This window comes from Lissotriton vulgaris, chromosome 6, assembly GCF_964263255.1.
Source record: "Lissotriton vulgaris chromosome 6, aLisVul1.2, whole genome shotgun sequence".
Taxonomy (NCBI): Eukaryota; Metazoa; Chordata; class Amphibia; order Caudata; family Salamandridae; genus Lissotriton; species Lissotriton vulgaris.
The window spans coordinates 417,406,490-417,433,865 of NC_141694.1; the positions used below are offsets into that span (position 1 = coordinate 417,406,490).

Below are 27,376 nucleotides of genomic sequence, written 5' to 3' on the forward strand. Positions count from 1 at the left end.
ACCGTTTGAAAGCAGTTGCACATCGGCAGCTCCCCCCAAAAACATGGCCTTGTGTACAAGACGGAGAGCCTTGAAATCCACTCGCTGCCAGACCGGGAGCCAGTGGAGCAATTTGATAGTGGCCAAAGTAGAGTGAGGTTTGGGAAGACCATAAAGCACACGGGCCACCTCGTTCTGAATGGACTGTGGTTTGGCAATCTGGTCCTTGTCTGCTTCCAGGTAGAGGGTGTAAATATTCTGGAAAGAATCAAGGCCCCGATTACCGTTTTCCTAAGGGTTAAGGGAATGAACAGAAGGATTTTTGCGCAAGTTTTTAAGCGTGAAGAAACGAGCAGATGACACCTGATTAGCTGAATGCCTTTGTGGAATACTCTGAGGCTCTCCACCCTGCCTAGTCCGGCTTTCGTGCAGCGCATAGCACAGAGTCAGCCTTGGTGGAGATCACAGAGGCGATTAGGGAGTGTTTGGACAGTGGCGGCAGAGCGGCTCTAATTTTATTGGACCTCTCTGCCGCGTTTGACACTGTCCCGCACTCACTCCTCCTGACTCGATTGGCTGAGATTGCTGTGCTGGGCTCAGCACTAGAATGGGTGAAATCTTTTTTGTCCGATAGGTCCCAGCAGGTTTGGATCCCGCCTTTTTCTTCCTCGGCCAAGCCTCTTACTACCGGGGTACCCCAGGGATCTACATTAAGCCCCTTGCTTTTTAATGTGTACCTTACCCCACTCCTAGTGCTGGCTGAACAAATGGGGGCCAAAATTATAGCGTATGCAGATGATACACAACTTTTATTTACATGGCCTGATACAGCACTCAACACTGAGGTCATTTGTTCTTGTCTTTCTACGGTTTTTAATTGGTTAGCAGTGGCACAGCTAAAATGCAACAAAGACAAAACATACATTTTGTTGTATGGCCAATTTCCGCCTAATTTTAGAGAACTCTTGTGGCCTCCGGATTTTCCCCAGCCAAGTTCAGTTACCATCCCTGCAAAGAACTTGGGAATATAGTTTGGGGAGGATCTGAGATTTGAGGCACACATAAAAAACTTACAGGGGTGTGCTTTGGATCTCTCAAGGCTATGAGAAAGTTCTTTCCATATCTTCCATCTTCAGCAAGAGAGTCTGTTGCGAGGGCTTTAATACTATCACGGCTCGACTATGCCAACTCTCTTCTTAGTGGAACTCCAGCCTTCCTAGTCGCCAGATTACAGATCATCCAAAATGCGACGGCGAGACTTCTGTGCAATGTGCCCAGTAGAGAGAGCATGCAAATCCATTTGAAGGAACTACATTGGCTGCCGGTGACTCAAAGGATTACTTTTAAAATCCTAACACTAGCATTTAAAGCAGTCGATGATCTTGGGCCTTCCTATCTGAAGAAAAGATTCAGCCGCTACACCCCCACTCGTTCTTTACGCTCAGCTGACTGTAATTTACTGAGTGTACCCCGTTTTCGGCGTGTGCGCCTTGGAGGCCAGTCAATTGCCGTCCTTGCGGCTACGGCCTGGAACACTCTGCCTTTGTTTTTGAGATCGATCCAGAATTTTGTACCTTTTAAGAAGGCACTGAAGACGCATCTTTTTAGATCTGCTTATTAGACTTTTTAAATTTTCTTCTGTTTCCTTTTGGCCACCTGCTTGTTTTTTCCTTTCGCGCCAGGATACTCTGGTAGTAACAGAGCGCGTTATAAAACAGCTAAAAATAAATACAATAAAAATAAAAAAATTTGTTTGTTGGGCAACTTTCAAATTACTGTCAAACATGAAGCCAAGGTTCCTGGCCTTAGTTACGGGAGTGGGGCAGTTCCCAGCCTCGGTGGGCCACCATACTTGGCTCCAAATTTAGGGCTTTTGCCCGAATTCAATCACCTCCAACTTTTCCGTGTTGAGCTTTAAAAACTTTTAGCTCATCCATTGCATGATATTCTTTAGGCTGTTCCTAAACCTAACCGCCGTCTCGCCCACACTTTGGGTTACGGATACCACTATATGGGTATCGTCTGCGTACGATACGAGCATCAGACCATGCTCTCTTATTAGTCTGGCCAGAGGGGTAACATAAAGGTTAAACAAAGTGGGTTACAACGCGGACCCCTGCAGGACGCCGCATGGGACGCCAAATTTTGCAAACTTGAGACCATCCCAGTCTATAAGTTGTTCGCAAGATGCCAGAAAAGATGTTAATAGGGTTAGAGCCGTCCCTTCAATACTTGCTGCCCTCAACCGTGGTGTCAATACCTCGTGGTTAACAGTTTCGAACGCAGCTGATAGGTCAAGCAAGATGAGGACGGCTCTTCCCCCACCAACCATCACTCTACGAATCTCTTCAGTGGAAATTATAAGTGCTAACTCAGTAGAGTGTCGGGCTCTAAAACCATGTTGGGTGTCATCAAGAATATGATTGCCATCTAGATATTCCTTTAATTCAGAGTTGATGCTTTTTCCCAAATTTTAGAGGGAAACGGGAGACCAGAGATGGGACGGTAGTTTTTCACCTCTGTGGGGTCAAAGGTGACTTTCTTCAGGATAGGCCTGATACAGGCCTTTTTCCAAGACTGAGGATATGTCATAGAGTTGATAACCTCGTTAAGGAGGGGAGAGAGGTGGGCACTTATTTGCTCAGGAGCCAGGTGCAAGATATACGAAGGCCAGGGATCCAGAGGCGAGCCGGATTTAGTTTGTATTAACAGATCTGATACTCACTCTGTCGCTAACCAAGAAAATTGCACCAAACTGGATTGAGTTAGTGTGTCCTTCTGCGTGAACCCCTTATCCCCTGTGGGATCAGACAGTGTCTTACGAAGATCATTGTAAACAGTCTGGACTTTAGACTGGAAAAATGAGGCGATCTTGTCCACAAAATTTTGATCTAGAGATAATTGTCTGTCTTGTGGACGTTTTGACAGAGTTGTCGCGATGTTGAAAAGCTCCTTGGAGGAGTTTTTGACCTCCTGAATTTTTGTTGCAAAATATACCGTTTTATTATTGCTGCCTTGTACTTCTCGAACGCTAAGTTATAGTCCTTTTTATGTTCCTGGCTATAACCAGTTCTCCAAAGTTGTTCTTTACACTTACATTTAGTTTTTATTTGCCTAAGCTCAGCTGAATACCATGGAGAAGGATGCCTGATACCTCCGGGAGCACTTGGTTGTTTCTGGAGCAAGTTTGTGGTGAAGTCCAAATCCAGTTTTCAAAGTTAATGGCTGCCAAGTTTGAGTCGGGAACCAGGTTCGGAGGGTTAGATGCCAGGGCTATTATCAAATCATTTTTTGTATTAATTTCCATGGTCGAGATTTAACCAATGGAAGTCTAATCTGATGTCGCTTGTTGGTGGTAAGTATTGGTATGTTGAAAGAAATGAGGTTGTGGTCGGACCAAGATACTGGTGTCGCACTCACTATGTCTATATGTGAATTGTTAGAGAAAATGGCATGCAGCGTATGACCTACTGTATGGGTTGGCTTAGATGCAATCTGCCGCAATCCAAAACCTGCTAAAGTATCTATCAAATTAGTGTTGTCAGGGTTATTTGCTTCCAAATGGAAGTTACAATCCCCAAATATAGTGACGGTTTGGGTATCTAGACCGGATTCCAATAAAGTTTGTGGTGAGCTGATAAAAGCTGATTTCAATGGAGTTTACTTTGACATATGATCATTCCCATGCCTAGTATCTATTCTAAATTGAAAGACTATTTATGAAAGTATACTAAGCCAAAACTAGCAGAATGGGAACTAGAGGGAGAAATAAATAAGGGGGGAAGTGGGGAAAGGAGGAAAAAGCGCCAAATATAGCAACAGGATTAGTTTATGGATGGTAAGTGATTTGCTGGGATTGCTGCTGTTTATTGCAATCATATGCATTTCATTAGGATGTATAGGTAATTTTACACACTCCTAGTAGCGGATAGGACTTCTTGCTATTTAGACATTCCCTTTTTAGGTCTCGCGCCTGCGATGCATATGGCGAAGCCATATGCCATCGCGCAGGCGCGATACTAATGCTGTCGGGTCTGCTTCCCAGGAGACAGGAGATGTCACGCGCACGCTCTGGAAAGCGATCGGCGCCGGCCGCGCGCGTGTGTTCCCAATCTCCTGTCTCTCTGGGAAGCACACAAGCAAGCCCAGCAAGCCCCGCCAAGGCACCACGAGCACTTCCCACGTGGGCGCCTACCACGAGGACATTGGCGAATGCGGTGTACAAAACAAATATGCCTCCTAAAAAAACTGCATTTAAATTCAATGGTTGAGTGAACAATATCTATCTCTCTTCCATAGTTCACAGTATGGGTTTGGCGAGCCTAATACAAAAGTCGGGTTCCCGCACTTGCACGCTCCTCTGGGTTTGAGCTGCACATGTTTCGGGATATCGGCGTCTTTTTTGAAGTCTCAGTTCCGAGTTGCTGGAAAGTCACAACACAACACACCGCATGAAGCCTAAACGCGACGCTGTGTAGAGACCCACCAGAGAGCGAAAAACTGGTTAGTAAGAGGCTCCTAGTGACACTGTTTGTGCATTCCTTCTCGAGTCTCTAGCAAACCGTGCATTGCAAAGCCTGTCTATTTAACAGAAAACACTTCATGCTGGCAGCGAGCGCCCAGTGCACAGGACAGCAGGCTCGGCAAAGCTCCATGTGGCGATGGCAGAGAAGCTACAGCGTCGTCGAAAACATACTTAAACAACCAGAAATGAGGAAACCCCTTCCAAGGCTCCCGATTCTCAAGATGGACACGGCAAATATTAAGTGGGGCGCGAGGGAATACTCGCTGAAGGAGTTTGTCCGAAAGTTTGAGACCTCTTTTCCCATCATCATTAAGATCACAGAGGGTTACCTTGGGAAACAGGAGGTGGACAGCATCAGCAACAGCACGGTAAGTGACAGTGTGTGTGGCCAGGACACAAGTCCCTAAAAGCTATACCTGGGGAACGAATGGACATAGGCACTAGACAGTGATGTCACTCACGTCAGGAAGTGCAGCCACAGGCCATGATAAAAAGTGCGTGTTTTAGGGGTGCGCGATTCCACATAATGTTGCTTTTGCGTCATTATAGGACATTGCAACAAAAGTAATTTAAAATGTATGCTACATGTAAATCCATCCATCACGTGCTCTGTTTCAATGTTTAATGCATCCTCGTCTCAGTTTTTGACACATGGACCCATTTTTCCCCAAACTATTTGCATGAAAAACACATATGTGTGGATATATTAACACATATAAGTTTGAAAACAACGTTTTAGATTTCATTTTTAGTTTTTCTAAACCACATATAGGTATATTTTATTGTTAAAAGGGTAATTGAGCTTCTATATGTGACAAAAAGCAGATCCTGATAAAGTTAACAGGATTTGGCAAAGCCAGTAGCTCTAACCTGGTCGGGCTCTACCAGACATTTAGCTTTAATACATGGAACAAGTGTTGGCATAGACTGCCACAGCACAAGTGCAATCCAAAAATGTTGGCGCAGAATAAACCAGCAAAGTGGAATATTAGTGCGTTAACAATAATGGTGTAAGAGGACTCTGGTTCAACCTATGTAATCTGAAAATGTTGAAGAAATATTACATCACCATAGATGCAATTTTGCACAAAAATTCGGACGGACCAACTGGTGTAAAAGTTAATCAGTTCTTGTACCTTTCAAACAGATTAAAGATTAGTATGAGATTGCACTAGCACCAGTGCAATATATGCAGTTCACAAATGTGGTGCAAAATTGCACTTCCCAATGCTGCAATCTGTGTAATTCTGCATGATTTGGTATTTTTTCGTAATAGAATGTCAACATGACATCAATTCCACAAATTCAAAATTGTATTTCTGGTAGGCCAGAGTGTGGTGGCAACGATGCAAGCTGCACTAATATACTTGATGTTATTTAGTTTTATCAACGACCAAAGGTGCAAGAAACAGTGGAATCATTCAAATCAACCATTTTTAAAGTAGCAGAAGTACCTCAAACCAAAGGTGTGGTACACAGAATATTATTCTAACTGGGTATCAATTAAGACCAGATCACAGAAAGCAGGACGTGACTAAGAGGAGAGGCTAATGCAATTGGTTCAGTATACACATACATGCATACTTACATTCAACAAATGCACATATTTTCATTGCAAATATTTGTAGTTTCCGACAAAGCGAGATAAAGAGAGTCCCCCAGAATGATACTAGATTTGCACCTTTTGTTTTGCAGGAATGGTAGCACCATTTATAAATATAATAAAAGGTCTGCTTTTTCAATCAAATAAATTGGAATGGCCGTTCAAAACAGGCTTAGATGATAGGCAGGGCCACTGGAATTTTGTGATTTTGCAGCTGTGGTGTGTTCTGCATTATTGCACATGTTATGTTATGTTATGTTAGCAGTTTTGTAAAGCGCAACAGCTGCCCTGGCAACGGGGCGTCCCGGCGCTAGAACCATCATAACCAACTGGGAGAAAAAAAAGAAGGGAGAGAACCTACATGGGGGGGAAGAGAAGAGTTTTGATCTTCCACCCCTTTACCACCATGCTTGATTATCACTCCAATCGTAAAAAACAGGCTCACTGTCCCTTTTTAGGTCTCGCGCCTGCGATGCATATGGCGAAGCCATATGCCATTGCGCAGGCGCGATACTATAGTTGCCTGGTCTGCTTCCCAGGAGACAGGAGACTGTCACGAGCATGCTCAGAAAAGCGCACGGTCAGAAAAGCGATCGGAGCCGGCCGCGTGCGCGCGTTCCCAATCTCCTGTCTCTCTGGGAAGCACACAATCAAGCCCAGCAAGCCCCGCCAAAGCACCACGAGCACGTACCACGTGGGCGCCTACCACGAGGACAACCGCAGCAGCAGGGCAGCCCCGCCGGAGAGCGCGTGGCCCTGCGCAGCCCCAAACTGCAAGCGGAAGCCGGGACAATTATTTGAGGCGTTTCTGCCGAGAATGTGGAAGAAGGGCCTGCATCATCTGTTACAAGGTACAAAATAGCATCCTTGCAAAACCGCGCAGCCCGCAAACCGCAAGCGGAAGCCGGGACCCCCCAAGGCCACCCCTGCAACACCTCCCACCCCGACACGCCGAAACAACCGGAGGCCCCCGCACAATGCCTGCAGCCTGCCGGAGCAAGGAGCGCCCCCTAAGCGCGCTACTCCACCGCCGCTTCCTCCCCCTCCCAAAGACAACCCGACCCTACGGACACGCGAACCCTATCCCCATGCACTCACTGCGGCATGCACCCTGCCGCCCTCAGCACCCCCACCAGCCGTTCTGCCCCCAGGCCAGCAAACGTGAAATCCGAACAGTGCAGCGGCCGCGCGCCCCAACACAATTCCCCCCCCCCCCCCCCCCCCTGCAAATGTGTATTAATAGGAACGTATTAACTGACATGTGTATTTTATTAATCTGTCGTGGATAATCAGTATTTGAGATTTAATTTCTTTGGGCTGTGTAAGAAAATGTAATGGTGAACGTATTTATGTGAAACTTGTCATTTCATGTAACATGAGTTATACTTGTGTCGCAAACCGATCATTGGGGTCACGTTCACCACAGTTTTCACACCCATTACGTGTCTGTTGAATGGGAAAAGGACATAGACAATAGACACTTTCGTTCCACTTTGTGCATAGTACTACTTAGCTCAGGCATTTTATCCTATCATTCAACCCCGATGCGCAAAGTACCCCAATATATGATCGGCTCAGGAAATGTTTGCGCTCGGCTTTTCTTTTGACCTTTCAAAAAAATTGTTAGCGTGAAATCTATTGACTCTGTAAGGAGTTAAAAGTTGTTGCGCACTGCTGGTCTGGACTTGTATATTTTAAATGCAAAGCTGTTTATAACAAAACCGTCATAATTGCTGCAGACTCTACACTATAAGGCAGACACCTCTCACTTTCTGCAGTTTCAAACATGATGCAGAGTAAAAGACACTGACATTTACAAAATGCTGACTTTTCATGCTTTTAGGCCGGGTTCATTCTTATTTTAATTACATTCCTAGCTATCCAACAACAATAACCTATTACACTGTTTTAATGTATCAATATTCTTGTATCGGTGATTAATGTAACTAGTGGTATTTTCAATATCTGCATCATCTTTTGATATTTAGATCATGGCCGTGTCTTCTATATAGGATGTTGTTTAACACATACATATAACAGATTTATTTAAATCATTACAATAACTGCAAGAAACAACATCTACTCAAGACATTAATAACTCACAAAATATATCCTTTTTTTCTTTCCCATTTTATTTCAACTTCTCTCTTTGCACCTCTCATTTTCTTCTTGCCTTACACCACATCCTTTTCTTGTTGTCTTTTTTCTCTTGCCTTCTTTCCTCTCTCAATTCTGATTTCCTTATTTGTCTCTTTATGCCGTTCTGTCATTCTTTTTTCTTCTCCTTTCATTCATTCTTTTCACTGTTTCGTTTTTTCTTCCTTTAATTTTCTTCTAATGTATCTTTTTCCTTCACTGCCTTTCTTTTGCTCCTTTCTATATCCTATGTATCCTCATTTATTTCTTCTATTTTCATATCCTATCTTTCTCTGCCTTCTTTTTCTTTCTTTCTCTCTTACATGTTTTTCTGCACTCTGTCATCCTTCCCTCTCTGTCTCTTTCTCTCCTCTTCTAATTTTCCTCTCACATTCTCTATCTCCATTTCTCATTCTTTCTCACTTTTGCTGTCTTAGAGCAAAGGGGCAAAAACTGATCCTCAGGGACCACAAATGTACACTTTTTGCAGGACAGCTCATGTGTCATCAATGCTGTGTGCTGCTTGTAGCAGGAATAGGGTACTCTAGGGGCAGCACACTACGCCCTCTATCTATCCATCGCCCGCCCTCTATCTATCCATCGCCCTCCCTCTATCTATCCATCGCCCTCCCTCTATCTATCCATCGCCCTCCCTCTATCTATCCATCGCCCTCCCTCTATCTATCCATCGCCCTCCCTCTATCTATCCATCGCCCTCCCTCTATCTATCGCCCTCCCTCTATCTATCGCCCTCCCTCTATCTATCGCCCTCTCTCTATCTATCCATCGCCCTCCCTCTATCTATCCATCGCCCTCCTATCTATCCAACGCCCTCCCTCTATCCATCCCCTCTATCTATCGCATCACCACAGCATCACTCAGCACCACCACAGAACCACTCAGCACCACCACAGAACCACTCAGCACCACCACAGAATCACTCAGCACCACCACAGAATCACTCAGCACCACCACAGAATCACTCAGCACCACCACAGAATCACTCAGCACCACCACAGAATCACTCAGCACCACCACAGAATCACTCAGCACCACCACAGAATCACTCAGCACCACCACAGAATCACTCAGCACCACCACAGAATCACTCCGGGGTACCACAACATCACTATGCGCTACCACAGCATCACTCAGCACCACCACAGAATCACTCAGCACCACCACAGAATCACTCAGCACCACCACAGAATCACTCAGCACCACCACAGAATCACTCAGCACCACCACAGAATCACTCAGCACCACCACAGAATCACTCAGCACCACCACAGAATCACTCAGCACCACCACAGAATCACTCAGCACCACCACAGAATCACTCAGCACCACCACAGAATCACTCCGGGGTACCACAACATCACTATGCGCTACCACAGCATCACAATGCCACAGCATCACTCGTCGCCTCCACAACATCAATCTGTGCAACCATTCAACAACAACTAGTTCAAATATGTTCTCTCAATGTTTCAAGCTTTATTACAAATGTCACAAAAAGATGTTAATATTTCACTTCTGTTCTTGGATTTTCATCACAATAAAATACACTGAACATAATCTTCACAAAAGTTATTTACAAAAGTTTAACCTATTGCCATTATAAATCACAATAACTTTTATTTAAGTATTAATTATTAAAAAAATGAAGACATTGTTATTTGTAATATCAATACATTTAAGTCACGTAAATACAACACATATTGCATTACAAATGCTATAGGTGTCACATTTGCGAAAGTTAAAACTATTGGCATTGTGAATGACAAAGCTATTAATTTAGCTATTTTCAAAAACAACACATAAATAAAATATTAGTCATTTACAATACCAATAGCTCAAACTTTCCTGATGTGAGACCTATTGCATTGCAAATGCTTGTTGTTTCATGATCCTGTGTGAGGCATGATTAACTTGGTTTTATTCTTTGCATTCTCAGACTAGTGGTTTGCTCCTTTTCAAAAGTAAATGCAAGTCCCACAATGTAAAGAGGGGAGAAAAAAGGTCCAGCTACTGACATTATAAAACGTGTTCCCTTATTAATTTAGAGGGGCCTATGTGTTGTCAAATTGTATTGAGGTCTTTCCTATTTTCACAGGCAGTCGTCTATGGCATAAAGGATTCCACCAGCTGCAGTAATCTATATCTGCCGTAATTTTCCAGATTGCATAATTGCAAAAGCTTCTAGTAATAATAGTCAAATGGCTTCTATGGTTTTCATGTGAAAGGATAACAGAAAAATCTAGTAGCATGTATATTGCATACCATACTTCAAACCAAACGTCCAACATGAGTTCACATCATAGCAAGTGCTGTGATCTTCTTACAGCTATCATCACAGAAATAGGTCAGCCATTCTAATAAGTGCATATTTATTAGCAGTACCTTGTACGTCTCCGTGGATCAAATAGTAATAAGCGTTGGCAAAGCCAATAGGTCCTGCTTATGCGATATCTATTGGGTTTGTTAGTGTTCTTTTTTTATTTATTTTTTGACCGGTTGCACAGCAGCGCATAAGCTGCTGTGCAACATCACCTAAAGTCGAGAAAATGAGCTATGATGTGATCAACGTTGACTGTACCAAATCGTTTTTTGTATGCTGCTGTGAAATATGTTGTTTAGAAAAAATGGTGGGTGCCGGCAGGAACACGAGGAATACATAGGGAAGGAGAGTGGGAGTAGTAACTGCGCGGGAAAGCAACACAAGAGCGGTTTATGGGAGGGAGGAAGCAGCAATAACCGACATCAAGGGGTTATGGGGAAAACAAAACTAGGGAGGGGAGGAGGAGGAGGAGGAGGAGGAGGAGAAGGAGGGAGGGAGCACCAGACAGGGATAGCAACCCGGAGAAGGGATGGGTTGGAGGATAAAGGGGAAATAGTACCTCAATCCCAACGTGAGCAGCGGACAGACACTTAAGTTGAATCAATCTGTTCTTGGTCCATGCTCCACAGAAAGGAACAGAAGTAACGCTTGGCCTGGCACTGACCAATTAGGAGGCAACAAAAAAGAGTGAGACTGATACCAACAAATGGTAAGCAATGGGTGCGTTCCAAGTGCCTTATTGTAATCAATAGTGTCTTACAAGCGCACTGATGGGGGAAGACTGAAAAATACAAGAAGGGACAACAGGACATTGGCCGTGCAATGTGTATTAACAGCTCCTAAAGACAGACAATATTGCAGTCTGTAATACATGTCAGTTATTTGCTGCAAAGTTAAGTCCTTGTATTGACTGGTCTGTCGGAGGGATGGGCGGAAATAGAAACTCTGAGGCCTGAGTGGTGGTTGAATGGTTGAGTTTTATTGTAATAATGATCAGGGTGATGTCAGATGGGGATATAGTTGAGATGGTCAAGTGGTTGGTACACGAGGAGGTATCCGGTCTTCTGCCTGTCTTCTTCTGATTTCTGGGTCTGGGGTGCCTTCCCGGAGTGTCTCCAAGAGAAAGAAAGAGCGGTCAGTGGTCTATCCTGTTTGTACTCAGATTGCCGTCACCACCCTCTAAAAGTAAATGAAAAGGATAAGTTGGAAGGAATACACTTTCCTACTTGAAACCTAGAAGACTAGGACCTCTTTTTAAAGGAGCTACCTGCTAGGGGACTCTGCTCCTTTCTTGACAACCAGGGCTATTCGCATTTAACCAAAAAGAAGTGCGGGCTGTTAACTTTCAATATATAAAAAAAATGCGGGCTTGAAACAGTCCAAGGTGCTAACAGTTCAATGCAGGCGCCCCAACTCAACTGACCTCACCACTCTCAGGCTGGTAGCCGCGGGATCATTTTAAATGAGGAAACACTGAACAAAGGTCATCACACTATCCAAAGGGTGAAGTGAACTATGGAGGGTGCTCGGGTGTGCTCAGGGATTTACGTGGTGCACTCCGCCCCCCCCCTGGTTGTCCCACTCACCGCGTCTGCCGCAACTCTCCAGAGTTGCGGCGGCCTTCCAGCGTCCTCCGGGGGCGTCCACCAGTCCTCGCACCAGCGGTCCACGTCCTCCCGTCTTCTTCACCTTGCGCGACGTCCTCGGTCCTCCTGCTTCCTGGAGATTCCCTTCGATACTCCGTCCTGTCCTCGTGGGTTTCGGCGTCTTCCGGGTTCCTCCTCCAGTCTGCCTCTTCCTCTCGCGTCTGACGTCTATATGCTGGCTGTCCCGCCTCTTCCGTTGAAACTGATAGGTTTAGAGAACAAGGATCAAACTATGAACATGAACAGACACGGTGAGACACTAATTGTATAGGATTTGAAAATACACTAGATTACACCAAAGTGATATTAGGAATTTATTTATTATTCTATTTCAAAAGAGGATTTGTTCTTTTAATATTTAATGCAATAAAAAGATCTAACACAAATGAAACTTCTGTTTTTTTTTATATCTTATGGTTTTCACAGTAAGAAATCACTTTAAAATTTCATTTAGATCATGTTAACTATTATACAAGCACAATCTCTAATAACATTAGGCGGCAACATTGAAGAGGGAAACTGAAGCAAACAAACAGTAAGCTAAGGGCCTGTACCAGATGTGTTGTCTTTGTTTTCTTTTAACTATGTTGTACAACAGCATGGGTGGAAAAAAAGGGATTTTTTTTATTTACGTTAGAGGGCTTGCGCATAAATCTGTTAACTGTGCTGAAAAGTAAAAGACAATTGTCTAGTCAGCAGGGTGTCCCATCTCAAGATTGAAACTCAAAGCAGATTGGTCTGCTTCAGCAGATTGCTTGATAAATTATTGGTATTCAACTGATATCTTGTGTTTTAAAAGTAATTTAGCAACCGGCAGTGAGACGGTGGTTCCATGCATGTGTAGTGCTGTGCAATAAAGGCATTCATTCCTTCTGGATACCCGTGTAATTGACTGAGAATTTAATCCCATCCAATACATTTTGCCCTTTTGTACAGCGGTTGCTTTCGGTTGTTTCCATTTCAATATGTTTGCCAAGGAAAGGCATAATTCCTTACTCTGTTTGCCCATTTTTTAAATCCTTTTGCTTGATTACGGTTCTGACAAGGTCATTTCAATCCTTTGTACCAGACTTCTCAACACAAAAAAGGATGTTTTTCCTTTGCCGGCACTGGCAGCTGTGCAACACAAAAAATGCAATCTAAATCTAGAGGGAACATGGACAACAAAATGTCATATTTTAGTCTTGTGGAAATCTGAGATCAAGCAATTTCAGCAGAAAAACAGAAAGAAGTTATGTATGTATGTATGTATTGGCATTTATATAGCGCACTACTTACCCGTAGGGTCCCAAGGCTAACTAATCTCGCTGTTTATCTGCATTGCCAGGTCTTTAAAATATGCATAGAATGGGCTTTGGCTCCACTCTGAGCAGTATTTCTCTGAAAGCTAATGCTAAGGGCTGCTAAGAAAATACTTTTGCCTCCTATGGAATGCTTGCATTGCAATGCATGATAGATTATTTTACTTATTAAAAGTGGTCAGAGTCGTCAAACATCTTTATAGATTTTTAGGTTTTCCGATAGCACCCATGCATCAGTGAAATCATTTGTAAATAAAAATTTGAAAAATGATAACGGGGGCCCATTGCTTATCTTTACTTACCCGTGGTTATGTTATGTTACGTTAATTAAAACTTCTAGAACGCACGGTCACCCGGAGGTTTCATGGCGCTAATCATGGGGAGTGTTGGCGCGGAATGAGGTGTGTGCTTTATGATCATACTACTAGTAAATTTGGGGCTTTTACCGTGCAGGGCCTTAAAGGCTAAGCATCCAGTCTTAAAGGCTACCCGTTGGACCATCGGTAGCCAGTGGAGTTTCAGCAGCCCAGGTCTGGCTGACAACCATTTAGGCTGTTTGTGGATAAGTCTAGCTGCCTGGTTCTGAACAATTTGTAGGCGTTGGAGTAGACACAACGGCAGGCCGACGAAGATTGAGTTCGAGAAGACAAGACGCGAGAGGACCAGAGCCATCACCACCTGTATGAGGGCTGAATGGGTCAGCAAGTGGGCGATTTTCTTGATTTTACACAGCTGGAAGAAGCTGGAGGAGACCACTGCTCTCTCTTGTCCTCTGAACGAGAGATCTGCATTGATGGTAACCCCTAGGCTTTTCAGAGGAGAAGGGAGTAGGGGGTGGTCCAAGTTCTACCGGCCAGTAGTGTGGGACCCAGCAGATCTCGCTCTTCCAGGCAGCACTAATTCAGTCTTGCCTGGGTTGAGTTTCAAGTGGTTCAGATCCATCCAGTGCTGGATGTGAAGCATAGTAGATTGAAATTCAGCAACGGAATCAGGAGAGTCCAGTGGGAATATGAGCGGAAGGTAGTCTGCGGAGTTAAAAATGGTGATCTTTCTGTTTTTTAACGAGTGTATCGGGGGCCTGTGATAAAGATTGGACCGTAATGGGGACAGAGAGGAGCCCTGTGGAACCCCGCATTTGGAGGTGAGCTTAAGGGCGGTGAAAGTTCTGAGTCTTACTGCTTGTGTACGGTTAGCGAGGAAGGATTTTATCCAGCTGAGTGTGGGCCCTCGTAGGCATGCCTGTTCGACACGGTTCAACAAGATGTTATGGTTGACTGTGTTTAACGCGGCCGACAGATCCAGGAGCACCAGGGCCTGGTGGACACCCCTGTCCGCATTTGCTCTGAAAGTGTCCTGGGCTGCGAGGATCACAGCCTCCGTTGAGTGTGCCAGTCGAAAGCCAGCTTGATTTGGCTCTAAGTAGTCTGCTTGTTCAATGAAGCTGGAGAGGCACCTGGCCATATGGGCCTCCAGGATCTTGGCCAGGAAGGGGAGGAGAGATAAAGGCCGTTAGTTTGAGGGGTTCGAGGGGTTGGCCCCTGTTTCTTTATTGAGGCACTACCATAGCGTTCTTGAACACGCTGGGAACCTTACCCTGAGCAAGTGACTTGTTAAGAAAAGGGAGTAAACTATGAGGCATGACGGAGAAAATGTCCCTTAAGACGTAAGGTGGGCAACTGTCATTAGGCGACCCAGATTTAATGCGAGTCATTAGATCTAATAATGTTTTGGGACCGATAGGTGGAAGGAGATCTAGTGTGGATTGGTTACTGGATATGACTTCCAATGGTTCAGTGCTGGTATTATTAGGGATGCTGGCTTTGATGGTGGAAATTTTGTCCAGGAAGAAATTGTTCAGGAAATTGCAAAGCTCTTGAGTAGGTGCCTGGGTGGGCAATGTTCTCTCGTCATTACACAGGTCATTCACAATCATAAAGATTTCTTTAGATTTGTTATGGGCATTTTGTATTCTAGTAGAGAAGTAAGCCGCTTTAGTATCCAGGATGGCATTTTTATACTCTCTTCGAGCTAGCGAAAATTGCTCCTTGTCTTCTATGGAGTATCTTAGTCTCCATTTTCTCTCTTTTTGACGCAGCTCGAGTTTTAGTTTTTGGAGATCGTAGGTGAACCATTTGTGGGCGTCTGAGTGGCGGCGATGGAGAATTTAGCAAGTGGAATGTGTACATTACTTGCCGATTGTAGCCACTCTGAGATGTTCTCTTCCATTGAATTGACATCAGGGTTAAAGGTGGGCAATGAGCTAGACAAGGTGTTAATGAATTCCGATTTATCGAGGGATTTTCACTTTCTTATCACGCCTCCCACCAGTGTAGTGGGCTTGGTTTGACCGTTGATAGTAGCTGTACATTGTATCAGGTGGTGATCTGACCATATACATGGGGAGATTATGGGCACCGATAATGAGAGATTATGGGACCATATTGGGTCCAAGGTGTGTCCCTTTTCATGAGTAGGGAAGGATAAATGCTGGGCCAGGCTCAACTTAGAGAGTAGCTCGGAGAGTTCTGCTGCATGTGGCCCGCCCAAGGCGTCGTTGAACCAATAGCTCAAGTCTCCAACAAGTAGGACCTTAGCATGATTTACAACCAGGGTGGCCATTTGTTCACTTAAGTAGAAAGGAAAAGTGGACATTGCCTGGGGGGGGGGGTTGGTAGATAAGCACTAGTACCAGTGACCCTGTGTCCGTGTCGAGTTTAATAACCATGTTCTCAACCTCCGGAAGGTCAAGGGAGTTCATGGTGGTAAATGTGTGATCTTAATGTATTCTGGCGGCAACACCGCCACCCATCTTCCCTGGGGGCCGATTGGCCGACAGGATGTAGTAGTCTGCGGGGAGTGCTACTAAGATGTCTGGCAAGGAATCCTGGGTTAGCCAAGTTTCGGCGATCAAGAGAACATCAGGTTTATCGGAGGTGAGCAGCAAAAAGATATCGAGTTGGTGCTTTACCAGGGAGCGTGTGTTGAGGTAAAGGAAGCGGAGGGCGGATTGATTTGCTATTGTGGGAGTGTTAACTGGGGAAGAGTAGGGGATGGGAGTGGGTAGGGGGACAAGCCCCGGCTGCGTTTGGAGGATGCTGTTAGCCAAGATGCGACTGTACGCAATGGGATCTTCGGGGGGGGGGCAGTATTGCGCTAGTGATCCTAGCTTTCTAGAGGAATAGCTGGTGATTTGGCCAAAGTCTGTGGCCCCTGGGCGCGGAGGGGGGCAGACTGGCTTACCCCTGGCGCTCCTGCGTCGCTCCCGCGTCATGGAGAGCATTTTATACCTGGCCACTCCACACTAGCTCCTCCTTCTTATGGCCGATTGGCTAAGGCCTAGGGGTTGGAGAACGGGCAAGGGACGTCAGGAGTTATCGGTGGGTTCTTTTTAAAATTGGGCTTCAATTCTATGTACAGGTAATTTTTTAAAACAATAACGATTTTCAAGCAGAATAATCAGTTATATATCAAGCGCTGACAAGCAGAGAAACGCGCGGCAACATTCAACACAATTGCCCGCTTCCTGAGCTGCAGGCGCTCTTGTACCGGGCCTGCCTCCAGCTCCTCCTCCTTACGGCCATGTCTCTTCTTTCTTGACATACCATTGGTCAGTGCCTCCTTTACGCCTCCAGATTTCTCCTGAGATTTAAGTCTTCATTGGTGGCTTGGAACATGGATCAAGTACAGCTTTTCTTGACCAGTGTACTTCATTGGCCGCAGGCTCCTACAGGTGGTACGTTGTTACTTCTGGGTATGCACTCTTATTGAGTGCATGTCCAAAAGTAATAATTCCTCAACCTGCCAGTGTTTCCACGGCTCACCCCTGCCCTCCATTGTTTTTCACCCACTCTTCTCCTGCTCTCTGATGGGATGACACCCCCTCCCCCTCCACCCCCTCCCCCTCCCCCACAGCCCCGCAAACAATGATGCGGTCAATGCTGGTCATGTCGTAGCATTTCTTTTTTTTAACTTTAAAGCAGCTGCCGTGCAACATGTTAAAAAAACATTGACAAAGTCAATAGATTTTGCATAGGCGAGACCTAGTGGCTTTCCAAATGCTTGTTTTATAATCTGTCAAGAAGGAGAATTGTGCACCCTAGTTGTGTGGTTAATGCGCAAAACCAGATATCTGTGAGAGCAGTAGTGTCCAGGTCAAAGTCTTGGGTGCAGCTAATGTGAATGTTGCATTGGAGACCACAACCTGTGGTTCAGGGAGGGCAGCTTTACTGTGTTTAGTGGATGGGTTACTGGGTTGTCTGGGCATATAGATGATCTTTCATTGTGATAAGTTCTCCCAGCTCTGTAGATGGTGGTAATAGAACGAGCTGGATCTGTGATCACTGCATTCAGATGCTTGGGGTGCATTAGAGGCAAGGTGTCTGGCGGAAAGTCTTAAAGCACTGGCATTTATGCACATGTTTGACTTTCGTGATTCAAACAAAGTGTAGCTGGGGGAGGTGGTTAGTAAAGCGGTCCTTATAGGGAATTATTGTGGGAGAGCATTGGAAAGTGTTTGCAAACTTTGTATCATCTCTTGCAGATTATTACGCTTGATGTCATTTGATGAGGGGGATAAGAAATTTGTCTTCAGGTCAATAGTAAATTGCTATAATAAAGTACGAGGTGAGCAATCACATCTTTAACATGCATCACGTCCATGCGCAGTTTAGTTGTTTTGTGGAGAATCAGTTCATCTGTTGGTTTGATGCAGTTGGACTGGTCCAGGAGGATAGTTGACAGCATGGCTGTAGAGAGGAGCGGCAGAGCCTCCCGGTGAAGATTCTGGCTTTGGTTGTATTTTGGAAATGTAGGAGTCGCTTTTTTCCAGTATATGGTTCATACTGCTTTGGCATTTGCTGCGGTCCACTTGCTAAGTCAGTTTTAATGGTTCCCACATTTGTACTATGATATTTTCACCTCGTGGTTTCAAAGTTAAGTTTTAAGGCTCGGTGTTTGTTGTCTTTTAGGGTAATTCTGAGGGGGCCTGGATCTTGAATGTAACGTTATATGCAAAATAGAGTTTCATTTAAATGAAACTTTCTTTGTCCTCGATATTGTGGCTATGATATTCTCTCATAAAATATGTAGGTTCTTGATCTTAAGAAGCAGATTCAGTGTAGGAGAGCCACTGTATGCAATTGTAGGGAATAACTTAGTAAATGGAGAAATATAGTATTAAGTTATCGCATTAAAGGGTAGAAGGTGCATATCCTATATAACCTCACGTTTTTTTCATAACCCATTGTGTGCAAAATCACTCTTGGTGCAACATCAGCAGGAGTGTGTAACACCTTTAAAACTACAAATCACATGTGGGTACAAAAAACCCTTTCAGGTGCAGAATCCTCCTTGATCCAAAGTAATCATAATTGTGGTATTACATTGAGGTTTTTGATCACATTTAGGTATACAGTTTTCCAAGGTGTAACTTCAACTGGAGCATCAGATCATTGGTAGGAGCAAAATTGTATATAGGTGCAACATCAGCAGATGTTTGATTGTGCAAAAGCATCATTGCAAGCGAAACACGTATTTAGTTGCACAAAAACAGTTCGGTTTGAAATCACTTTCGCCCCAAAGTCACACACACTCACATTTAGGAGCAATAACCTATATAGGTGCAAATGGAGCACAAAAGCACCCCCATTACAAAGCATGAATGTTTCGTTTCACTTTGTCCTTCATAGTAAAAACTCCTTTGAACTTGGAGGACGTGCCATTTGTTAAACTCAAGACCGTTTCTCAAAGGCCATTACTGTTGAAGGAAGGATCACTGAGCAATACATTCTGTGCTGGTGAGACTAAGACTTGTGTTCCTCACCAGAATGCAGTGGTAGTCAGTACCTATCAGTACTTTAGCATTTTCGAAGTTAGCAACGAAGATATTGCTGAGAGACTGCTTAACTCGTACACCTGGGGGACTGCTCCACTCATTAACTCGTACATCTTTTTTTCCAAGAAAGCAGCAAGGTTATGTCAGGGTACCGTGCGCATTGTAATCAATTAGCGAACAATGCCCTGCACATCCTGAATCAGTCGCTCTTCGCCCTGCATCAACTTTCAGCATACGCCCTTGTTTAACCTTCTCCTGCACTCTGTCCACTGTTACAAATGCTTTGCAAACCCGCCGCTGCGCTCTACACATCCTTAGCCATGTTCTGCACACCCCTCAGCCAGTAGACACTGCATCCAGGAGACCTGTACAGCACTTCCATTACCACTGCACACACTGAGTTATGAAGTGCACATAATACGCACACTGCAAACCTTGTTCCTGCGTTGTATTCTACCTTATTATATTTTTTTTGTTGAAGGCATATTTATTCTTTAACTTTGATGTACTTTGTCATCAACAAAAAATCTTTCAAGTGACTACTGAGAAGAGGGGCTTAGGCTCCACCCATATTTTGTTATGGTAGGGGCAGTAACCATTTTTTTTACAGCCTGTAGGTCTTTAACAGTGACATATGTTATATTACAGGCTGCAGACAGATATTTTGTTACATGTAGCATATTACTGTAGCAGGCAAGGGTTTTTAGGTCTCGCCTATGCAGCGCGAATACGCTGCATAGGAGGGCCTTTAGCCCTCGCTCTGCTCTTTTTGGAAACACATACTCATGCTTGTGGTGGCATCTACCTTGGGGGAGTGAGCAGGAGCGCACCACAAGCACGAGTATGTGCTTCCAAAAAGAGCAGACTGCGCGCACGCACCACTGCCGGGCTTGTTTTAAACAGCGGTGTGCGCAAATGCTATTTGGTTTTCGATTGACATTTCCCTCAACAATTGTTTTTCCTTGCTACGTCCACGCAGACGCGAAGGCAGACAAGGTTGCCCTTCAGTCGCTCTGTGGCGAGAGCTGTTGGCGTTTGTCGACTGCAGGGAACACCGGCCACATCGCGTGCAGGTTTGAGGAGCCCACCTGCACTCTCCCTCCATCTTGCTATCTGCCCCGCCTTTCTCTTACTTCCCGTTTCCATCTTCTCCATCTGTTGATATCTGCCTTTTCTCCCTTGGTCTCTGTTTCTCTCACTTTGTCCTGTCTTTCTGTCTCTTTGATTCCTCTGTTTTTCTCCCGTCTCACTGCCTCCCATTATATTCTGCCATCACTTAATCTTTAGCTCTCTCTCCATAAGCCGCTGGCGCTCTCTTGTCCTCTCCCTTTATCAACCCTCTTTTCTGTATCAACTTTCTTTTTGCTCTTTGCCCCATTGTCGTTGTTTGCCTTGTTGTCCGTTCTTTCACAGAATTACGTTTTGCATTAATTAGAGACCGATTCAAATCGCCAACATACAATTCGGAACAGTTTCATAGCCATTCCGCCTACATTCGTTTTCAAATGCACTGCTTGCAGTAGAGGCTTGTAGCCAACGTGGAGCTGGTGTTTACATCTCCTTCTTTGACACGGTCATCCTTCTTTCTATGGTCTGTATATAAATAGAGTACTTACAACAATATGGCGATCAATGTGAATGCTGTCAGTGCCATATGATGCGTCGAAAGCGCAGTTTTTGGTAAGTGTCCAGTGGGGTTCTCCGGTCCATGCAACCTTGAGTTTTGTTTTCATATTTCTTTGCTCGTTTGTTGAACGTGAGATATGAGCACTTTGTCAATTTATTTTGAATGTTAAGAATGCATATGTAGATGGCTTAGCTCACCACTTGTTTCCATTGTTTTATTTATTTTTCAGCTTTTCACGATGGGTTACTTTCATCACATTTTTGACCCACAAGGGATCATGGAATTTCTTGAGCTAACGTTCGGACAGTGTTTACATAGTTCTCACAGTAGCGGACTTGCATGTACCACACTAGTACGCCGTGTCGTCCTTGTAATCTTTTGAGGTTTGGGTAATGCGAAATACGAGTTCACCGTCACTGCAGTTTGTTTATAGAAGGCACAGCCCACCAGTTGTTACTATTTTAATTGGCTTTAATTTTTGGTTTGCACAACAAGTGAATTTTTTTTTGTTTGTTTACCACATACGGTACGTATTCTGGACCACTGAATTACTTCAACCAGTGTTCATCACTGTAACTGGTATTCCCACCATATTCACATGGCTCACATAACGGACGTCATGCCCCATGCATGGTTTTCACAATAGCAAACTAGCATGTATCGTCCCTATTATCTTTTGAGGTTTGGTGAACACAAAATATGAGTGTGACGTCACAGCAGTTCGTTGATACAACGCACAGCCCACCGGTCGTTACTTTTGCTTTAACGTTTGGGTACTCAGTGTGGGTGATTCTCTATCACTTTTGGAGTGTGCAGGGGACCACAGAATCTCTTGAACTAGTGTTCACATTATTTTCACATAGCACGCATAGCTAAAAACATGCCCATGTTCTAACGATTAACGCACTTCCTTTTAGGTTCATTGTAAAACACACAATTGCCATCACATACATCCACCCGAAAAATATATAAGTAAAAAACATTTACTACATCAATAGTCCTAACTCTAGCAAATGGGAGACGTATTGTATTGCAACACTGCATGACCCAGTGTGTAGTAATTGTTTAGCTCTTCAGTCCCGGGTGGCACAGCACCCAGGATAATGACCTACATGGTTAAACACATAAAAGGTCCCAAAGGCGAGACCTGTTGGCTATGCCAATGCTTCTTTGCTTTGGCCACCCACTCTGACAAACCATGGAAGTTTTCACTATGATGGTTGCCAGTTAACTAATTTAGCTCCGCAGTACCCTGCGTATGACCTCCCATATTACATCATTGATGACATGGTCAGTAACATTACTGATGACTTGCAAATTACATTACTGATGACCTATTCCACAGAACCACTTGCACACCGACTCACTCCCCCATAGAACATCTCAGTGAATGTCTATGGTTTTTGTAAATCTATTTACTAACTGTAACGTCCCTGTAACCTTTGTTTTATTCAGTGCATTTCTATGTTTTTCAAAATTGTATTTCCTAAATGTAAGCTGTAAACTTTGATAATGGGTGTGTGAGTAGATCAGTGTGTGTGTGGTGCTATGGGTCTTTGACTGGGTCTGTGAGTGGCTGTGTGGGTCTGTGAGTGGCTGTGTGGTTCTGTGAGTGGCACTATGGATTTTGGACATTTGCATACTTATTTAAAAGGGAGAATCATGGACTCTGCTCTCACCAGCAGACTACAAGAAAGAAACCACTTGTCACCATCATTACAGATCCGATTGCGCTCCATTAGATCAGGGTCTAAAGTCGGTCCTGGCGGGCCGGATCCATGCTGGATATTTAGGATATGCCCAGTGTGCGAGAGGATATGCATTTGATTTGCCTTCGCCAAGGCAAAGAAGTTAGGAAAGTGTGCGCTTTACCGAAGTGGAGTTTCAGCTGGGGCACCTGTTATGTTTATATTGAATGTGCTTCCTCTTGAGGTTTAATTTCTGTGAAATGTGCACCAGAACCAGCCTTGAACCTCGTTTTTTTTTCCAGAAGAGTGCCCAGTTTTGCTGAAAAAGTGTACCCAACTGGTGTACTTTATTCTAGTTAGTCTAGTAAGTGGTACCTCATTGGGTAAATTTATTGTGCATATTTTGCCCCACTACTGTGTAAAAGACCATGGGGTAATGTTTCCAGTGAGCTTATGTGCATGTAATTTCGAGAATGTGATTGTTCATCGAGCATCTTCATCCATAAATCTGTGATCATGTGAATCCTTGTTAAGAGAAGACAACAAGACTACAAAGAGGCAAATCTCCACCAAACAGGGGTGCTTCCTATTCAGTAAATGAAGTGAATGCTCTTTGTTTGATGGAGATGTTCTTGTATTCCTCAGCATCAAAACTAGTCATCAGAATCATCTGGAAACACGCTTGGGCCTTTAGTTAAGCTGTTGTCCATCAACATGGGAAAGGCTGGAAAACCTTTGCATACTACCAAGTAAAAAGTGGAACAATTTCGGACACGAGGAACCCAACCGCAGTGGCCTATCCACAATTCAATTGGGGGGGAGAGAATCGCATCCCGGGTCAATTTCGGCCCCCGGTATCCCATCCCGTGGGGCCTGGCCACATCTCCCTGGGTACCCTGGCCAAACTCAGGGCACCTAGTGAGCCTGTTTGGGACCGCGGGGAAGCCTCAAGGCTCAAGCAGTCCTAGCCGGCTCCCACAGTAGAGTCAGAATTGCTCTTGCACACACACAGCTTCTGGAAATGCAGCTCCTTGCGTGCAAGAGCAATACTTTCATCATTTTCCTTGCCCGCATGACAGCGGGCAGGGAAAGAGATGAAAACTCAGCTTCCTGCAAGCATAAGGGTTTGACAGCTCCCACTTGATGGCAGTGGAGTGTTTGGTTTTGCGAACATTTAAAAATACAAACATTTGGGTGGACTCTCCTGAAGCATAGTCCTTAGATGGCTGCCAACACTTTCTGGGTAAAGTGTTGGCAGCCAATCAGATGTCAGCATAGGGACTGGAGGATCCTTAGAGGATCTGCTTATCAAGATATGCAAATTTAGTTTTCATTTAATATCTGAAAAACTACTGAATGAGTTTATAACAAATATCACTCTTTCTGGGCCAAGAGCTGGCTTTCTGCACAGTTTGGTGTAATTCTGTCCAACAGTTCAAATTTTAGTTGTGCCTAAAATTCCTAGGGGAATTAACATGGGACACATTTTTTTCAAACCCCCCCTCCCTCTTAACGTATCACCCCAAAACTTTTTATGCACAGCTAGAATCCCAGGTGCACTTTTTTGGGACAATTTCGTGAAGATTCGTCAAGCGGCGCCAAAGATATATAGGCTAATCAAAAAATGTTTTTCCTGTGGAAACTAGGTCCTAACTATAATTACCTACTGCCAGACCTGGCCCTCTCTGCAGAGTCTTCTCCAAACGTTTTGCCTTCACCTTTCTGAACCCATTTGCTTTTAGGCCTCTCTGCACGTCACCACTTCTAACCAGTGCTAAAGGCTTCTGCTCACTCTTTTGAACTTTGTAAAATTGTCTTAAACCCAGTTGGCACATTTAATTAACTTATAAGTCCCTACTAAAGGGGTGCTACAAGCACTCGGGCCCATAAATTAAATACTACTAGTGGGCCTGCAGTACTTAGTGTTCCATCTACTTGAGCAGTCCTTTAAAACATGTCACAAACCTGCCATTGCAGTCTATGTGGGCAGTTTTAAACTGCCAGTTTGAATTGGGTGGACGGGGGGATGTTGGGTGGAGGTAGGGTGGTCCAGTATGGGGGTACCTTTTAGCCAAGAATAAAACTCCCCTTGTAATACACAAGTCACTCCTATTGCAGGTGACTAGTGCCCATAGGGCAGGGTGCAGTGTATTTAAAAAGTTGGAGGCTTACATGACCTGAGAGGGGAAAAAGTCACAAATTCGTTTTTCACTATTGTGAGGCATACCTCTCCCACAGAAAAACAGTGGGTTACCTTATTGCATTTAATAAGTGATTACGTTTGTTTGTGAGCAGATGGGAATGTCATGTTTTGTGCCTGAGGAATTGTAATTTTCATTTACTCTTAAATGGTAAAATCAGATTTTAAGTCACAATTCAGAAAATGCCACTTTTAGAAATTTAACACGGTAAGATGATGGACAGAGCACTGAAACTTTTCAGACACTGACCTCCAGTCACTATCAGATCTGGGTTGAATCCATCATCGTTCTTCTGCTCACTTCACCACCCCAGTTGAGACCCAGCCATACGCAAATCATTCTTGACCCTGTTCCTCTTGGGAACAGTCCAGCCCAAACTGCCAGGCCAGGTCCTCCCTGGAAATACAAGCAAGCATCCTGGGACTGGTTTTGGGGTAACACCCCATCAGCCAGGCCAGCTTGAAACCAATGGCTAAGTGAGAAAGGGACCCAGGTCTGGGCATACCCTGCCAATTTAGGGCGACCAAGCAAACCCAATAAGATGGACTAAGCGCTACAACTTTTCAGTCACTCACCCCCAGTCACTATTAGATCTGGGTTGAATCCATAATCTTTCTTCTGCTTACCTCGCCACCCCAGTTCAGACCCAGCCATACGCAAATCAGTTATGACCCTGTTCTTCATGGGAACAGATCCTCCCGGGACTGGTAGCAAGCATCGTAGGTCCAGTTTCGGCATAATATCCCTCATCAGCCAGGCCATCTTGAATCCAGTGACAAAGTGCTAGTTTACTTTTAGAAAGTTGATATTTCTTCTCCTAACCATTTGATGCCTGCAGCCTGCAGCCTGCTTCCTGGGTCACTTTACTAGATGTAGTTGTCAGTTGGCCTTGGTTTATGATCTCAGACATCCACACGATAGAGTGCCAAGATGTTGGCAGGATGGCCCATCCAAGGCAGGATGGGGTGGAAGGCGTATCTATGCACATCCCTGTTTGTGTGTGACCTGAGGCAGTCTCTTTGAAGTGCAATGACTTTCACACTAGCCTATTAACTGCAGGACCAGGACAGGGAGACAGGAGATTCCAAATACCTGTCAGGGTTGCTGTTTGTGGGTTCCCAAAGCCCCTCATTTCAAAGCTAGCACCAGGTATACAAATGGGACCCTCTGACCCACACTTCAGTACACTCCTGGACCTCTCGACTCTACAGAAGGACTGCGGTGCTGCCAGAGGAGAGGACTACCCTGCTTCTTGAGTTCTGTACTGCTATCTTAAAAGGAAGGCTGGACCTGCCCCCTTCACCCCAGACTACCAGAGTGACTCCAAGGGCTGGTTAGCTGTCCTCCTGGTGGTGCGAGGTTATGCTTGGTGGCTACAATCACTTGTATATTAGATAAAAACACGTTCGGCTTTTACATTGTGACACAGAACACTGCACAGTGGCAGAAGCCTCATTGTTACATTACACGCCAATTCCAGACTTCAAAAGTGTTCATATGACATCATGGGATACGTTGTGGAACAAATGGCCTGCTGAGAAGCTGTGTAACCAGAATGTGATTTTCTTTATTTATCCGGAAGCCAGCGAAACCCTATAACTATAGACCCATTCCAGGTATAGATGGTATCTGAAGTGTGAGTAAATCATATCTCAGAGTCTGTCTAGAAGTTCCAGGCACTTCTAGTTCTCACATTAATTGTACTGTTTATCAATGGGTAAAACAAACACTTCTTTCTTAGAAAAGAAATGTCAGAGTGTAGGCACAGACATTGTGGGAGGAGGAGGTGTCACGTTGCATGTTTTGTTGTTTGAGAGCGACCTTCACTACATGTATATTAAAAGTAAGGTTGACTGCTCAACCACAGCCACCAATGGAGAGACCTAAAAACTAAGGTGCATTTGTTCACGGATACATTCGAAAGTGCCCAGCACACTGGAATGCGTACTGTGTTTGTTGCTAAGCCCTCCACACAACCATCAGGTTCTTTCGGAAATACCTTCCAAAAATCCAGAACGGCTGAAGTGCTGCATGGACCTTAGGTTTTTCGAAGCCTCTCACTCTTGTTCAATTCAGTGTGGTCAATAATTGTTGTCACTCTTCTGTTTTATAAAACTTGCTTGGAGGGGGATTTGTCGTGCTTTAGACGAAGACACAACTATTTTCCTCTGTGGTATCAAGTTGAGACTAGGAACACCCAAAAAGAATAAAAGAATGCCATGGCAGCTGCCTTGCCACCTTGTTTAGACATCTCCCCGATGGACTCTACTTGTGTTTTGTAATTGCTGTTGTGCTCATGCAAGTTGTAACAAAGTCCTTATTTTTTTCAGCCCTTTTTCCAGCTTGTCCGATTACGGAAACTTGGTTTGAGCGATAACGAAATTCAGCGCCTACCTTCAGAAATCGCAAATTTTATGCAGCTCGTAGAACTGGACGTATCTCGAAATGGTAAGGAATACAATACTGTGCACTGTAGTTGTAGCTTCTGTGGGGCAG

General features: G+C 44.5%; 1 protein-coding gene across 2 annotated transcripts in view; it reads left to right on the forward strand.

Annotated features, from left to right (window-relative positions):
• LRRC1 (leucine rich repeat containing 1) overlaps positions 1-27,376 on the forward strand; it is a 517,165-nt gene that overhangs the window by 131,565 nt on the left and 358,224 nt on the right. For both annotated transcript variants that reach the window (XM_086926433.1, XM_086926434.1), the window contains exon 2: positions 27,211-27,328. In XM_086926433.1, coding sequence (XP_086782559.1) covers positions 27,211-27,328 — 118 coding nt within the window. The remainder of the gene's footprint in view (positions 1-27,210; positions 27,329-27,376) is intronic.